Source organism: Corylus avellana, chromosome ca7 (assembly GCF_901000735.1).
Source record: "Corylus avellana chromosome ca7, CavTom2PMs-1.0".
Taxonomy (NCBI): domain Eukaryota; kingdom Viridiplantae; phylum Streptophyta; class Magnoliopsida; order Fagales; family Betulaceae; genus Corylus; species Corylus avellana.
In genome coordinates this window covers 30,088,692-30,105,666 of record NC_081547.1, presented here as the reverse complement: position 1 = coordinate 30,105,666, position 16,975 = coordinate 30,088,692, and the positions used below count along the sequence as shown (strand labels likewise).

The following is a 16,975-nucleotide window of genomic DNA, read 5'->3' as shown; positions in this document are numbered from 1 at the left end:
ATAATAATTATATTGCAATTCTTTGAAAGTTGTGACTAAATGATATCTTCCTTGCTCTGTCTTTATACTTATTAAATGATATCTTCTTTGGGTTACTATTTTATAGGATAAAAGTAGATGATTTTGCATGCAAGTGAAAAATTGCAAGCATTAGAAGTTATATACAGCAATAAACACTGATATAAAAGAGATGACTTTATAAACATACACACAAATATAACAAGCTCTGATCGAGAATAGTAATACGAGTGCCACGCATGGGTTATAAAAGAATTGTTGTATGTGTTGCTTCTTTAGCAGTAGCCATCTGCCAGCTGCATCCGAGACAGTGGCTGTGTGGAGACCACCCATGAATCCGTGCAATTCCCAGTCTTAGTTTTCATCATATGTAGATTGTCTGTGCTGCTATACATGTTTGCTAAGGGATGTGTTAGTGGACAGGAATCAATGTGCTCACTGCTCAAGGACAATGATGCGTTGTTGGCGCCAGCCGGTCTCAATGTGATTGTCGTGGTACTTCTGAAGTAGCAACTAATCTTGTTAGCACAGAAGAACTAGATGGTTCGGCTCTGAACAATGGAAGAAAAGGAAACAGTATTTTTAAATTTAATTACAAGCTTTACACTTATTTATCTCACTTATGTTATATTATTTTTTTGCTCAAGGAAAAAAAAAAAAAAAAAAAAAAACTAGTATGTAATGATGCCAATTAATGCCAATTGTAATGAGAATGAAAAAGGACGAATGACTGTAAAGGTACCGACGTCAGAGGCTGAGGTCCCCCCCGCCCCCTGGCGAGACCTCCCAAGATAAAAAAAGGAAGAAAAAAAAAGCATTTTAACTAGTGGCACTATAACATGACAAGAATGTTAACAGCCAGAGTAATGCAACTAGAACCACAACCCTCTATGACAGGGAGAAGCAGCCACACTATTATCGGACACAAAAAAGCCTCTTAGATCACTATAGATTCGTTTCCCCCAGACAATCATCAGACATCAGTAGTGTTTGACTTCTATTTCAAGAGTAACATGGAGAAAGATGAAAACTATGCAAATTAATTAAAAAAAGAGAAGAGAGAGTTGGGAGCTCAAATAATGAAACATCCTTATACATAACAATATGAATCACTGCTGAGGACCTAGGGCTAATCATAATTACTTAGTTTGTTTAAACAAATTCATTACACGTGAATTCATCATTTGTGTAATAAGCGCGCCAATAACACGTGAATTGTTGTTTCCACACCTCCGGTGCACAAGAAACATACTAATACTACTGTCCAAATACACAGCCACTTCAGCTCACAAAGAAGAACGCTATATACTGGAGAGAGAGAGAGAGAGAGAGAGAGAGATGAACATTTTTTTATAAAGGATAATAACATATCCCATCACAGATTGTTGCGTATGTATACAAGTGTAGTTAGTAAATCTTCTCGTATGTATAGAATCCGCAATCTTGGAAAGTTTTCTTCCATCCGAGTTTCTACCAATCCAATGATGGGATAAGGAAACCAAAATACATTCACCATTTAACTATGTAAGAAACAAGACTAAACTTCCGAGAGAACGCCTCTCAAAATATGCAATGGAACAGACAACTTGGAATTCAGAACAACTGGAAAAACAGACTTGTTGATCCATCCCCAAATGTTCGCAGATCCGCAGGTTTAATCAGCGCCCTGCATAGAGGGCAAGTCCTTTCTCTCTCAAACCTGACAAACAAGTGTTTATTGTCAAGAGACAAATCAATGATAGGAACCACTTAAGACATCACAATGGAAATTCAATTAAACCAATGCTTCTGGTCACTACGCAAAAACACATCATTGTTGGATTAAAAAACAAAAGCGTGATGTTGTCAAAAGACCCTCTTCTTTTAAAGAATTTAACAGATAACGCTCAGAGAATGCTCATATAAATCCTAAAGATAAGAGTCTTAACTTAAAAGCACCTTGACTTCTTTGCCTCGAGAACAGATCAATGATCACATACATTTTTTATTTTTCTTTCCCTAATAATCATATTCCACAATGTAGGATAATCTTGATTAATATTCCAAAACCATAAAAACAAAACAAGGTACGAGTTATAAAGGGTTTCCGTCCAGAGTAAATCATAAATTCAACTAAAAGTAAAATTGTGTAGCTCTAATTGCACACAATTCCCATTCTATTGCTTTCACATTCTCTTCTCTAAACTAAATATCTAGAAGCATCTAAGGGAAGCTTTCATATAATTTGCGCTTTACTTCTTCCTTCCAAAGATGAAAGAGACAAATCACAAGAGTGACAAAGAAAAAGCTAAAAGACACTTACCTTCCCCTAACAATCACTAGCTAATATAAAAATGCTACATAGCCTTCTTTCCTCTTTCTACTTAGCACTATATAGCCCCTATATAGAAGCTATGAGTGGTAATCTAAAATTCACAAGTTCATTTGATAATCCAAAAAAATGGGTATGCAAGAAACAATCCACATTAAAAACAATGACAAGAACAACATTTATTTGAATAAAAAATAAAAAGTGAGAAACAAAATGTGTCAAACTGACCATTCTGATACACAGTCCTCACAAAAGATGTGTTTACAGCACAACAGTATTGGAGCATGCATCTTCTCCTGGCAAATAGCACAAAGGTCTCCAGCTGCATTTACCTGCATTGAGATGCATCTTAATGGTATGATAGACTGTTGTGACAAAAAGAACGACTGATTCGATAAGTAACATGAAAAAAAGATAATTTCGGAGCTTCTTTGTGGGTCAAGACATGAAAAAAAGTAATTCAGGTACTTCTTTACATAACCAAGAGAAGAATATGATGACAGAAGAGCAAAGTCACACCAAGAGGCATCAATGAGCTCTAGCTAAAACGACAATTACTCACCTTGAAGAACAAGGTGGATGGTATGTTAATCGTTTCAAGACCTACCGTGTGTAACTTGCCAATAAAATAAATAAAGAGTTATGACAACAGACACTTGCTTTGTTTAATGGTTGAAAAGTTTGAACCAGATGATGAAATTCCGGAATGTACCACAAGAAAAAGAATATATGACAATGCCTAAAAATAGAAGGCATATCATGGCATATTCTGAAAGTACGCTCTTGCCCATCCCCTACCTAAAGACCATGCTCAATTTTTGAAATAACAGTCTTTTCATGCACTAAAATATCTCTGAACTTGTTAAACCTAGAGGGCAGGTATACACTTCCATTTAAATGACCCCCCTTACCACAGTTCTACTGAGACATATGCCCAGTACACATGGGTAAAAGACTACAAGCACAAACAAGGGATGTGAAACATCTATAAACCTGTTCTGGAATAAGAAAATCAACTTCCTCGTTCAAGAATGAAGCTGTAGGAGTACACAGAAAGTAGAAAAACTTCTGGAAGCAGAAAACGCTAGAACAGATTTCAGTTTCTCACATGGAGAGATATTTCAAGGGGTCATAACAAATCCACAGAACAAAATTCCACCTTGCAAATTATTAGGCTCTGTTTGAACCTCAGAAACAACTAGCAAACAAAATCATTAAATTGCTTTAAAGTTCATTTCTTTCTGGGCATTCTAACTATTTCCTCTACCACAGAACAGTTTCTTTTTTTCTTTCTTTCTTTCTTTCTTTCTTTTTTTGTGGTAATAATTAGATAGCTTCACTTTTTTCAACCATGCACAACATGGGAAACCATATTGCTATGCTGAATGGCTAATATGAAAAGAGATACTAAGCATTTGATAGGTTGAGCTAGTGAAAGTATAACTAGAAGTAGACCCCAGGCCCCCATCAAAGTTGCCCCAGACAACAAGATAATGCACTAGAGTATTTGCAAGCAGTTCGAAGATAAATAAAATCCTTATCAGGTGCAGGGAAGTTGACTTGATTGATCAGACATGAAGGGATATTGACTAACTGATAGCTCAGTATGAATTATGTAAAAGAATAGGAGAGCTCTAATACCAAGAAGACAGAGGACGTGTCAGTTCCAGGGACAGTGAACCATGTCTTATGGGTATTAACAAAAGAAAAGATGTTCAAGTAAGTCCATCAAAATTAGACGCCAGTACAAATGCCATCCCAGTAAGCTAAACGAGATGCCAAACTTAAAAAATAGAGGGATGTAGTAGTTCTCCATGGGCTACAGTTCCTCCTAAAGTATTTAACAAATAGCAAGATGTCATAACATAAGAGGAAGAAACTGTTCTCGACTGTGTTAATCTGGTTTCAAAAGCCAACTTAAAAGCATTTTGTAGGAAAGCACTTACCTGTTCTGATGTGGCATGAGAACCATAATGGACCTCCTTCTGTGATAATGCCTTTAGGGCAGCAAAGAAGGATTGGACCTAAAAAGCAACACATAGGTTCAAGATGGCACATTCAACTAATTTCAGTGCCAAAAAGTATCTCATCATCTTCAAGTAAGAATTCAGAAAGAGCACAGAAATGCAATACAAAATAAATACCTTCTCAACAATAGATGTTAGCTTGAAAGTTAAATATAGCCCGGTAGTCAGTGATGAAAAGAGGCTACCATATTCTTTGTTCAAGAAAAATCGATACCAGACAGGCGCAGGTAACAAGGCACGGTACAGCAGCAGTGTATACTCAACCAGAGTCAATATCTGACCCTTAAAAGACAACATCAGAACTGTCAGAGAGCTCTGACAAATTAAAAGAGATAATGGCATGTAATATTCTTACTGAAATTTGTAATGCTTCAGCATCATGGTACCTGCCTACGAAAATTATGGCCTCGGCCATTCTTATAATACACTAGAAGTAAGCACTTGAGAGCCATCACTGCCTGCCTCACCATCGTATCTGAAAGTAACAGAATTTACACAAAATGCCCCAGAAGCACCAACAAATGCAAGATAGAGGGCATGATAATGGATAGGATTATGAATATAAGACCTGACAGGTAATACAAAAGGCAGAACAAACGACCAAGACAAGGATAAAAGCACAAAAAATTTATCAACAGAACTTGATGTACACCACTTTAACAAAGTGAAAAACATTAGAGCTGATAAAGATGAGGAAGCAATCTGTCCACAAAATAATTAAAATCATCCGGGAAAAAAAAAAACACTACTAGAACACTATGGACAATAGAAGAAATTTTGAATTACGACAACAAACAAGGATCTTAATTCCTCATTAAATTTCATTTCAAACATATAAATTAGAAGCATAAATGCAGGTTGTAAGAGATCAAGAAGTCTCCACCACACATCTACCAAAGCCAAGTTAATCACAATAAAGTTAGTGAAGTCCATACCATTTACCAAGATGATGAATACAGCATGCCAGAATGCTGGTATTGCTTTTGGAGGAAGCATTACCAATGGATACAAAAGATCATCATTTCGATACCACCAGTAAACACCTATCACATGCAGCGCAAAGAGAATAAAGGTGCCAACAAGAACAGAGATTTTCCTCTCTCCCTGCACAAAAGAACAATTACCAAGGCTCTTTATTTGATTACAATGGGTTTTAGAGTGGTGGGAACAAATATCATAATTTTTTGTTTGAAAAAAAATGAATACGTTATAGCACCTTTAAAGCTGTCTGCTTCCGAACAACATCATTTGACTTAAACATGACAGCCGAGATCCAAATTGTGATAAAAAAACCTGCAAGTTATCAAAGAATAAATTGTCACCAACCAAACAATGTTTGAAGAATGATAAGTACAGGACAGGAGCAAAAGGACACCATTTTTCCAAAGCAACTTTCACCAGTTTATCCATTTCCAGAGATAGAAATCAATATGCATAAAGGTGTCAAACTACCAAAATACCAGTTCCTTTTTTCTATTTTAATTTTCTCCTTCTCTTTTTCTGCCATTGATGATAAGCAAAAACTTCATCACAAAAGAAGTAGAGCGAAGGATGAGAAAACCTCCATACAGGAAGAAAATTAGCACCAGCAAAGCCGAACTGACAGAGAACAGATCAACTAAGTTCTTCAATTATACTGAAGCTCTCTGTTTGGATAACAACCCTGGCACTAAGTTGATGGACAATATTCTTTTTTCTCCTTTTAACTAGGTGTTTTCTGATGTATACTTCCTGTGTATTTGGAGGTACCTTACGTGTTTAATGATGTCTTGATTACTTATATAAAAAAACAAAAACTAAGTTGATGGATAATGTAATCCAAGATATGGAAATTCCTGAATACCTAATCTTGTCCATGATTTCCTAAAAGGATGAAATACCTCCTGTAATCAGGAAATTTGAACTGGTAAATAAATAATGTTGGAGAAACTGTATCCACCGTGCATATGCCCCTCCAAACTAAGTCCATCACTTGGTGTATTCACAGTATTACTTCCCACACTAGTATAAATCCTAAACAAGGATAAGAAGCAAAAAAATATCAGCTAAATCAAACTTTATAATTCTAATCCCTCCCAAGCATATACAATCTTTCTTCATTTTACCAATCTTCGATTAAACAATGCTATGGCCAGATCAGTAGGATCTCCAGGTAAAGGAAAGCCTCAGTCTATCATATGCCAACGGAACTACACTATAATGTATATTCTATAGCACATTTCTTTTTTTTTTTTAGATCAGTAATGAAAAAGTTTATCATACCTGATACTAACAAAATGTAGGCATATATTCATACATACATACACAAGTACGTATACATCTACCTACTTCAACCCCACTCTAACCCTTTACGACTAGAGAAAAGGTCTTCATTAATGTAAAAATTTAAGTAAACTTTAAATGCAAACAATCATGTACCTTGACTGCCCAGGAAAAAAAAAATCATGCCAATTGATCTCTAAAAGGATCATATAGATACTGATCATGAACTGCAAACGCCCAGGTATGCTATCTTTACCTACCCTAAAGCCCTTTATCAAATAATGATTTTTTTACCCATGATACTATATTAGAGTTGTACAAGTACTAAATAGAAAAAACAAGGGTGCATTCATTGACCTTCCCAATTCCACTTACGAAAATAATGCCTTTCTAATTACGTATTTTGAATTCCTCAGATCGTAGTCATCAATCTTTGTCATGAAAGGAAGGCATTATCCATATATGCACCATACCTCAAAAGAATTGGTCAAAATTACAATTAGAGCACCCTAAAGTGATTTACATAACCCAATCTCACCTAATATACAACCAATATGGGACTTGGCACATTGATGCTCCATCCAACGCAAAACTTAACTTTGACAATTTGAAGTATCACAATCTCCCTCGGTCAAATTCCTGACACCCTTGTCAGGGATTTGAGTATTTTAGTACAAGTATTTTTATGAAGAGGGAGGAGTTGATGAGCGTGTTGCTCAGTCATTATAGAACCGGAGTTGGTTAACAAAACTTGGCTACGCCTCACTGATTCAATGTAATCCAGGCATTAAATTCAAGACCCAAATACATAGACAGCAGAAATCTGATTCATCTCCTGTTAGTGAGCCAGCAACACAAGCCACTCACAAGAAAAATCTTAAGCTCAGCATTAGCACAATTTTCCATCAAGCTTACCACTAATAGAAGTTCCTTCTCTCCTAGCTTCTTCACTAGCTTTACAAAAAAGGAAGCTCTTAATGATCAAGATATCTTGTATAAACCTTGGTCCGTTGCATTAAATTTACGTACAGTGGCAAGGGCATTCAATACACTGAGAAGTAGGCATTATGAATTTGTTATATATGTTAGAAATGCTACTCATGGTTTCCTTTGTTGATTGGATGAGCACAAGACATTATTTGCAGCCCGTAGAGTTATAGAAATGTGTTAGTTCACACAAGAAGAAGAGAGACATCGAATAGAATAGAGAGAAGAAGGGGAGTAGGGTAGGGTACCTTGCAAGTGCTGACGAACGAAGACGACGAGCAAGAGCAATGAAAAAGGTAGAATCTGCTCAACCCAGCGGGCAACCTGCTGAATATCATATCTCTGGTGAGAAGAATCGCTAGAGACGCCGCCATCTTCCAGCCCATTCTCCTGGGCGCGCCCAGTTGACGGAGGAACCGCGGGGACTCTCTCGGCCACCCCAACCTCTTCACTGTCATTGTCTCCGGCACCAATTATGCGAATAGAAACCTCGCCGGAAGTGCCGGTGGTGGCGGTGGAATCAGGGGTGTTGACGATGAGAGTCTCGGTTTCGGTATCGTGGTCGCGGTTTGACCTTGCCGAAAGAATACCGGAATATTCGAGTAAAACCGAAAGCGGCGATTGGAAGAAACTGAGAGAAGGCAGCAGCAGGCCACCGAATCTGGTTGTTGAATTTGAATTACTACTAGTACTAGTTCTAGCAAGAGGAGTTCCGGATGGGGATTGTGTTTGGGATGTGGATGACGAAGAATTCGTCTCCATTTCGATTCCCAAGTTAAAGCCCTAACCCCCTTTACTCCCCAACTCTCTCATTCATTCTTTATGCACAAATGAACTGGAAAGTTACTCGGTCTAATCGAAAGGTGGTTTTCTCAACAGTGCGCAACTCCTCGGCTGAAGCTGAGGCTGAGAGAGAGAGAGCGACGCGGTAATTGACCCCAGGTGACGGGGAGGAAATGTCTATGATTGATCATTTTTATTGTATTTTATTTTCAATACAGCTGGATGCTTTTTCTTTTCTTTTTCCTTGTAAATAACTGAATCCGACAAGCGTAGTTATCCGCTTCAGACAAAATCTACTTTCGTATGGATCAACCTACTTTATATCAATTTTTATCGAGGAATGATATTTATTAAACCCTTATATAATTATTATACAACCCATAACATGATCCTCTCAAAAAAAAATTTTAAAAAAAAATTACGATAATCTAACAGTAAAAATTCATCATTAATAATAAAATAAAATTTAATGATTACCATTCCCTACCACATTTTTATAGTTGCATTTAACAGTTGTATAAGAGTTTGTTAAATATTATTTTTTATTTTTATCGCTCCAAATTTCAAATATGAGATACATCATTTTTTTTTTTTTTTTTTCAAAAAATAAAGAAGAGACCGACTTTATGACCACTTCAATTGAGGAGAGGAATGACTGTGCTGCCGCCCCGGACAAACAATGGTTGTCCAGCCATCACTCCCCTCTAATTCATTAGTTTTTTTCTAAATAGCAAGTAAAACTACTACTACTACAACAAAAGTTACACGCATGCGTTATTGAAATATTGTTGTAAATAATATATTAATGGAAAATTCAAATTGAAAACAGAAGGCAAAAAAAATAAAGAAGTAGATTCGCAAACATAGCCCAAGTATTAGTATCATGCTGAAAATTGTTTTTACCGTACAAATTCACTCACTTATGTGACACTCGCTATGTAAGAGCACAGCTGTGAAATCAATCATCATACTTTCCCCAGACTATCCACGCATAAGCCAAAAAAAAAAAAAAAACGAAGGAAAAAAAGCCACAGCAAAGAAATACCAATCACAGCGTTTAGGCTTTTATGAATTTGGTGTCACAACCCTTATTGCTCTCTATTCAATATACCACATAGGAGAGAATTGTTGCGAACCAGCATCCTTAATGGATGCTGATTAGCACAAATCTCATTAACTCATCCCAAAGCTTTTGCTGTCTCGATTCTGATGCTTCAACTTGAAGTTTTTGAAAGACCTGGCACATCATTGGACATTATTGTAAAGCATATATACAAAGATTTAAACTCACATAAATTTCTCAGGACAAAAAAAAAAAAAAGATGACATAAATTTGACACAGAGAAATCATGCGACGGTTTTTTCTCTCCTGTCCTGCGAGTACCAAACAGACGGGAGCACCATTTTCACTTTCTCCTGTGGAGGGGTAATGGACCTCAACATTTCAGCAAAATACAAAACTACATGCAATTATGAAAATTGTATCATGAAAAACAAACCAAGCGGTTTATTCAAGCTGTCCATCATAAACACAGACGTCAGAACTACCACAACCCATGCAAAGCAGCACGGACTTGTATTTTATAAACTGCATGACTATATTCACAACCACACACACATACAAACCAAGGCACACATGCAAAGAAAGAACAGCATCATGCAGATCACCAGTTAGCCCCTCCAGTTGTCCTTCCGCTGTCTTATCTCCCGGAGAGCTTCCACAGGAGACTGACAACCAACCCTCGCCTGTAAAAGAGACAACGCCAACATTAAGTTGTATATCACAAAGAGACATACGGAGGAGTTTTTGGCAACTGAAAATTCCTCAAGATTGCTCTTGTTGCTGGAAAAGGTTATTCAAATTGACTGTTGTAAGGCAGTTTCTGAAATTTAGAGCAGGGATGGTTGTAATATTCATTATGTCGGATGGGGTTTCGATTTGGCCTCCAGCTAGGTCTGACCAGGTTGTGCAAATTCAAAGCCAGCTTCCCATGGTTCATATTGGTGCTAGTGATGTGGCTATTTGGGGAAGGAAATTTTCACTTGCAGAGACACTTGGAACGTTATTCGGTCTTTTAGACCTAAGGTGGATTGGTGGAGGCTCATTTGGTTCCCCTTTCACTATCCCAAAACATGCATTTTTCCTTTGGTTGGCTGTTAGAAATAGCTTATCAACAGGGGATAGATTGTTAAGTTGGGGATACTTGGGTGAAACCAAATGTGTTTTCTGCAGGAGTTATACAGAATGTCGTGATCACCTCTTCTTAAGAGTGTGGATTGAGTAGAAGGTTTGGAAATCTCTTATGGTAAAATGTCTTATCTCTGATATCCCTGTTCTGTGGTCAGATGTGGTGTTGAGAGGCTTACGAAATTTGAAGTCTAGATGTCTTCAAGCTATTGTTTGCAAGCTTTCTTGGAGCGCTACTGTCTACCATATTTGGAGATTGAGGAACGATATCCGTCATGGTTCTGTTCCAAAGTCTGAAGAAAAGTTGCTGCAGCTGATTTCCTGGGAGGTCAGAATGTGTATTGGTGGTATGGGTAAGTTTAAGAGGAATGTTCTGAATGCTGAGATTTGTTCTCTGAGGGGTATTGACCTTTCTGTTTTGGGTTGATGTAATGGCTGTCTTGGCTACTCTTTTTTCTTGTGTTTCTGTCTTGTTGACAATTTGTTTTGCTTGGGTAGTTAGTTGTGTTGTTGGCGCTTTGATTTGGTTGTGTTGCTTTTGTTTATCTGGCTTGTGGCTGGAGTGTATGTTATCTTTGTTTCGTAGCAATAAATTTTTTATTCATCCAAAAAAGGTAGCAACACATCATAAATGTGTCTGGAATTCCAACTCTACAATAAGCAGATATATTGCAACCCCCTACAATATATTCCTTGTTAATTTCATTCAACATCACGAACTAGTAATTAGTAGAGAAAAGTGAACCTGGAGCTCTGGCATATCAACCCGCATGAATGGATTTGTTTCCAGTTCTTCCACAATAGTTGAGGGAATAGTAGGGAGGCCTGCTTGCCGCTGATGCTGAGCCCAAGTTAACTTTTGCTGTATCTTCACATTTTCTGGTTCAACTGTCAGAGCAAACTGCAAGTTCTTCACCGTGTACTGGAGAAATACAAAACAACAGAAGTGTTAAAATTTCAAACAAAGGAAAGTCTGACAGGGAGCACAGATGTAACAAAGAAGCTCAGTCAAATACGATATTAACCCAGAAAAAAAATGTGATTGAGGAATGGGATCTCCCTTTCTCTTTCAAGGTTTCTACTTCCTCAATTTTCCATCTCACTAAATGCTAATGAGTAATGATCAACAGTGCCTGTTTGTCCCACTCTTATATGGCCATATTTTAAAAGAATAGGATCTCCTTTGGCATTTCTCTCAGAGACACAAGAATCTTGTGGGTTGGGCAAGATGAAAATGTTGATACTTTTGTTACATTTGTTGTGTCGTGCGACTTGTCTTTCACAAGTCTTGTAGTGGGCCCCAATATTTTGGGTATATTGGGACTTCGGATTTTGAGTGATTTTCTTCTTACTACTCTTTGTACTCCACCACGTAAATCACGGTGTCCCTACTCAATGGGTTAATTTTATTTTGCTCTTTTTTGTTTCTTTGGGGATCCTAAAATTAATTTGTCACAACACATTTGTGGGTCTGAATGAGGCCTCAGCTGGGCATTCTCAGCAACTGCAGAAAGTGGCGAACTTTTTCATGCTGGTTTCCTAGTTCACTCCAAAGACTGCAGAAACGTTCTGCAAACCTATTACTCTTCTCTAGACTGCAGAATTTCTTCCAGACTCCAGTTTGCACTTGAAGAAACTTCATGTTGATAAATGAATCTGGTGACCCACATTATGAAGTTAATCAATCCTTCATAAATAAATGTGGAATTACTCCCAATTACATGAAAACAAGTTTTTTTTTTTTGATAAACAACTTGAAGAAACTTCATGTTGATAAATGAATCTGGTGACCCACATTATGAAGTTAATCAATCCTTCATAAATAAATGTGGAATTACTCCCAATTACATGAAAACAAGTTGTTAGGAAATTGTTTCTTTGGATTTATCAAATTTTAATTGGTAACTTAAGCCCTTGACCACCAACAGATCTGACCGACACAACTCAACCACCCAAAAGAGCTCGACGTGTCGATTTTACAGGTTTTATATCAGCATCAAAGCGAGCCCCTAGCAGAGAAAGCCATGGTGTGCTAGCCCCCTGTATAGGGTTCCAAACTTGCGCACCCCTAAACTACAAGCTTTGAAGCCCCTACTTGGATTTATGGTATATTTGAAGAAGCCCCTTTCTACAAACCTTTTTCCGCTTTTCTCAATCCAACACGATGAAGTCAGGTGACGGCGAAAACCAACAGAAACAGGCCTATGTCCACACCTAGTGGTTGTAGATACTAACCACGGATTCTTGATAGTAATGATGTCAAATGGAGATGCTACACATCTCAAACATACATCAACAATTTAGAGAATGTAAAACACATGGTACAATCACGCCCAAATCATTGTCCACAAATATTTGGAAAATTTTAATCTAATCATTTCAAGATCAACCAGAAGAAAAGAAATCAAAAAGCTGAATTACCTCGTGGCCACAATATACTCGAGTTGGCTTTGGCAACGAGCCCAATGTAACACATAATGATTGATACATCTGCTCCGCTGTTCCCTCAAAAAATTTCCCACAGCCAGCAATAAACTACATATAAACAAGAGACAATTATTTGCTGCCTGTTACCATACAACTATAAATGAAAGATACAAAACTTAGAAGATAAAGAGACTCACTGTAATTGGCAAAAAGCTTCCCATGAGGACATTATTTAGGAATTATCGACTCTTTTTCTTTTTTTTGATAAGTGAATTATTTAGGAATTTGAGACTTCAACTGATTTTACATTGTTTCATATCCACAGATATGATATCCGCTTCATAAGGCAAGACAAATAACGCATGTAGCCTTACCTAGTATATTTCCTAACCCCAAAAATTCTAGGCATCCCACCTTAAAGATTTCTCACCTTTTCTTCCCCTCTTGACAAATGAAGGTGATGGCAATTGCCCACTATTTCAACTAAGGAGAAAAAATAGATCCGTTGTGAGTACATTCATATTGCTAAGCTAAATTGATTTCCCTCATTTTTACTACCCCAACCCTCCCCAACAAAGAAAAATACCAGAACAGAAAAATAAAAGGTTTTCTTCATTTAAATTTTTCATGAAAACTGATAACACACACAACCCCACAAAAGAAAGTCTCCCATTAACTTACCAATGTGTCTCCAGTGAAAACAGCTGGGTCCTCTTCCTCTTTGCTAGTCACATAATAACTAATATGACCTTTGGTGTGGCTGATGAAAGCAAGTCAAAGACAGATATAAAGTTAAAAACAAGAAAGGAGTGAAGCATACCTCTACAAAAAGGTAAAGGAAAGATTCCTCTGCTAAATAAACAATCAAGAACAAAAAATAGTATGTGAATAATGAATCTACTGAGGTCATCATAGAATTGAGGTAAGGATTTACAAGGGCAGGGACAGGGGTGTTAAACAAGCAAGCCGTTCGCGAGCGAGCTCGGAATCGGCTCCGCTCGATTATTAAATGAGGCGTTTCGTGAACACAAATGTTGGCTCGAATATTAAACGAAGCAAGCTCGACTCGACTCGGTTAGGCTCGTGAGCAGCTCGTTTAAGGCTCGAATTGGTAGTTGTTCACATAGTTGCTCATCTTAATATTAAAAATTGATGATTTTTTTTTCCTAATAGCATCATTTTATTATAAAATGATACATATCCTCTCTCTTCGAAACCAAGTATCTTGCTATCTTGACTCAGGCTCCATACTTGGCTAGCCAAGCTAAGCAAATGCTCATATGTAAGCTGGCTTTTTAAGACGTTTAAGAGTACTTGAAGTTTAAATTTATAATAAAATAAATAAATTAAATATAAGAGCCAGGCTTGGCTCGACTTATTATAAGCTCGAGTTCGGGCTCGATTTTTTGGCTTGTCCTTAAGCTCGACTCGAGATCATGCTCGAGTAAAATTTAAAAGAACCAAGCCCAAACAAGGGAAGCTCGCTCAAGCTCGGCTCGTTTACACCCCTAGGCAGGTTTCTACGGTTCAATTATTTCTATTGCAAGGTTTAAATTCTCCAGCATATCATACAAATTATACAGAAAGGAAATTCTACCTTAAAGGAAGATCAAAAGCATCTCTTGTTATTGAGTAATGCTACATACTCAACTCTTATCCCGCTCCCATATAACTGGACTGATGTGGCTGTGCTCATAAGCTCTTGAATCACCCTTTATTAAAAAAAAAAAAAAAAAAATCTAAAGACTGATGGGTACTGCCACATTAGCCCAGTTGTATGGGAGTGGGATGGTAGTTGAGAATTTAACATTACTCCTTGTTATTAGCCAAGCAAAATCAAAACTCAAGATTCAAAAGATTAGGTAAGACAACAGGCAGATTTCTGAAGAACACTGACTAGTACAGAAAAGTGGTTCAGCAGACACAAAATACAGAAGCAGATGGTACAAAAGATAGATTTGCAAAATGTGTTACATTTATACATGTTAATCTCGGAAGTGCAAATTCTTTATTTCAACTTTCCAATCATGTTTAGCAAGCTGATTTTTACTAAAGCATCTAGGGTAACACATATGCAAACATCAAGAGAGAGAGAGAGAGAGCTGAAAATACATTTTAACCATTAGGGTTAAGCCGTAGAATACGGAAGCTCCCTAAAGCTTGCCTTCTAACACACAACGTTTTTGTGGTCAGGTTCAAAGTGTGTAGTCAACATATCTAGGCTATAACCAATCACATTATGTCATATCATGCATAATTATACACATTCACCCCTTACTATCATCTTGAATAGCCAAGTGATGATCATAACGACAAAATGGAAAAACTATATTATTGTATTTAGTTTTTTATTATGAATGAATAACTGATACAATGGGCCCGGGGAAATGTGTAAAAATGTTAGGTGACAGCATTTTCTGATTGGTTAGAGGTAATGTTTCGCTTATATGTTGACTTTCACACTTATGACATGAGCATAAGGGGTTAAGGTTTACAAGCTACATTTTCAGGAAGTTAGCACAAAGGGTTAGTGATAAACTAAAACTTAGGGGAGCTATGTATTTTGTGGCCCAACCATAGGGGGTAAAATGTATTTTCCCCTCATAGAAAAGTTTCTGATTGGCTGAATATACCTACTAGGAATTAGATTCCATCCCAAACATAGTCCATAAGAAAACAAATAAACAAGATTAATTAAGGAAGAATAATAAATAAGCAGGGAACAAGTTGAACAATCATACCTAGGTGTATGAAGACACAGTATGTTGACATGAGCGCCAAGATGGAGCTTATCACCGTTTTCCACTTTATCAGTGCAACCCTTGACATTATCAATGGAACCACCATAGACCTTAATCCCAGGTACCAGCTGCTTTATTTTATCATTTCCACCTGCATGATCCCTACAGTAACATCGGCGGGAATTGAATATAAAAAACCACCCAAAATGAAACGAAGATTCAGTGCTCTAAATTTCACAGAATCACAAAGACAGAAACCCTAAATCATCGCACATAACAAAACCGCGAGGGTAATAACTGAAAATTACATAACAAATATGAAGATACCAGTGATGGTGGGTGGTGAGAACGAGCTTGAGAAGGACGCCGTGTTGTTTGGCAGCTTCTAGAACCTTCTCGGGCTCCGCTGGATCTACTACTGCCGCTTCTTTCGAACTCTCATCGACGATGCTGCAATCCACAACAAATATTTCTTAGCAACATATAATCATAAAGTAGAAAAACCAACCCAATCAACAGCAATTTCGAAAAATTGATTCAGAAAAGTGAGTTCCATTTACAGATACGAGTAGTTATCCTCCAAGCAAGGAACGTGGAAAACTTTCATTTGAGTCTGCCGGCGATTGGCACCAAGTCTCACTGCGATCTTCCTTCGGGTATCACCAGTCACCACCCAATGACCCAATACCCCAAGGCCCGACAGCTGAAATTCTATTCTCAAACTGCCAATCGACATAGGCTGTGGCCCAATAGATAGAAGGCTAGCCCAATAACGTGCCACGTCATCACCCAGCTGACACGTCCCGCAAGCTAAAGAGAGTGTTTGGCTACAGACGTCAGTCTGTACTCCACGCAGGTCACGGATAAAATAGTTCCGACGACAGGACCCTCTACTGCGGGCAGTCAAACAACGAGATAGATGGAAACGGAAGTATGTACGATTCATCGGTGTTTGAACTGTGAAGAAACAGGTATTTGGAGATTATCGGGAAACAACCGGTGAGGTTGAACTTTGAAGCCTTTAGCGTGGTGCACCTTTAGCTCCAAGCAATCCCCCTTTTAGCTGCAGAAAAAAAAAACATTTTTCTCAATGTGTAACGGGTCTGATGACTGATATGGTTGTAAATCATTTTGTTATAATTGTAGCCCATTTTTCATTGTTTGGTTAGTTGAGTAGTTAGGCCCATATTAATAGTTGCCATTTCAGATCAATGGTATAAATCTCAACACT

General features: G+C 37.5%; 2 protein-coding genes across 3 annotated transcripts; both read right to left on the bottom strand.

Moving 5' to 3' along the window:
* Positions 1-1,353: 1,353 nt before the first annotated feature.
* Positions 1,354-8,563, bottom strand: LOC132187514 (uncharacterized). 2 transcript variants are annotated; one of them, XM_059601852.1, is made up of 8 exons: positions 7,854-8,563; positions 5,573-5,649; positions 5,292-5,460; positions 4,743-4,831; positions 4,474-4,632; positions 4,276-4,353; positions 2,558-2,661; positions 1,354-1,717 (listed from the first exon to the last, which is right to left on the bottom strand). In XM_059601852.1, exons 1-8 carry the CDS (start codon positions 8,365-8,367, stop codon positions 1,612-1,614), a joined length of 1,296 nt encoding a protein of 431 aa, XP_059457835.1. In that variant the 5' UTR covers positions 8,368-8,563; the 3' UTR covers positions 1,354-1,611. The 2 variants fall into 2 exon arrangements, with proteins under 2 accessions (XP_059457835.1, XP_059457834.1); XM_059601851.1 differs by having other exon boundaries at positions 4,474-4,638; positions 7,854-8,562.
* A 1,274-nt stretch (positions 8,564-9,837) lies between these two features.
* On the bottom strand, positions 9,838-16,705 carry LOC132188311 (hydroxyacylglutathione hydrolase cytoplasmic). Its single transcript, XM_059602735.1, has 7 exons — positions 16,305-16,705; positions 16,072-16,194; positions 15,745-15,906; positions 13,685-13,763; positions 12,998-13,111; positions 11,322-11,498; positions 9,838-10,134 (listed from the first exon to the last, which is right to left on the bottom strand). Exons 1-7 carry the CDS (start codon positions 16,688-16,690, stop codon positions 10,060-10,062), a joined length of 1,116 nt encoding a protein of 371 aa, XP_059458718.1. The 5' UTR covers positions 16,691-16,705; the 3' UTR covers positions 9,838-10,059.
* Between the last annotated feature and the right edge of the window lie 270 nt (positions 16,706-16,975).

Excerpts from the sequence above, each read along its gene's own strand:
- LOC132187514 (XM_059601851.1), bottom strand. The coding sequence starts at position 8,367 with ATGGAGACGAATTCTTCGTCATCCACATCCCAAACACAATCCCCATCC. Across the intron at positions 5,461-5,572 it reads GGAAGCAGACAGCTTTAAAG|GGAGAGAGGAAAATCTCTGT; the intron begins GTGCTATAACGT and ends TCTTTTGTGCAG. Across the intron at positions 4,354-4,473 it reads TAACATCTATTGTTGAGAAG|GTCCAATCCTTCTTTGCTGC; the intron begins GTATTTATTTTG and ends GTTGCTTTTTAG.
- LOC132188311 (XM_059602735.1), bottom strand. The coding sequence starts at position 16,690 with ATGAATCGTACATACTTCCGTTTCCATCTATCTCGTTGTTTGACTGCC. Across the intron at positions 16,195-16,304 it reads GAGGATAACTACTCGTATCT|CATCGTCGATGAGAGTTCGA; the intron begins GTAAATGGAACT and ends TGTGGATTGCAG. Across the intron at positions 11,499-12,997 it reads GAGTATATTGTGGCCACGAG|TACACGGTGAAGAACTTGCA; the intron begins GTAATTCAGCTT and ends GTATTTCTCCAG.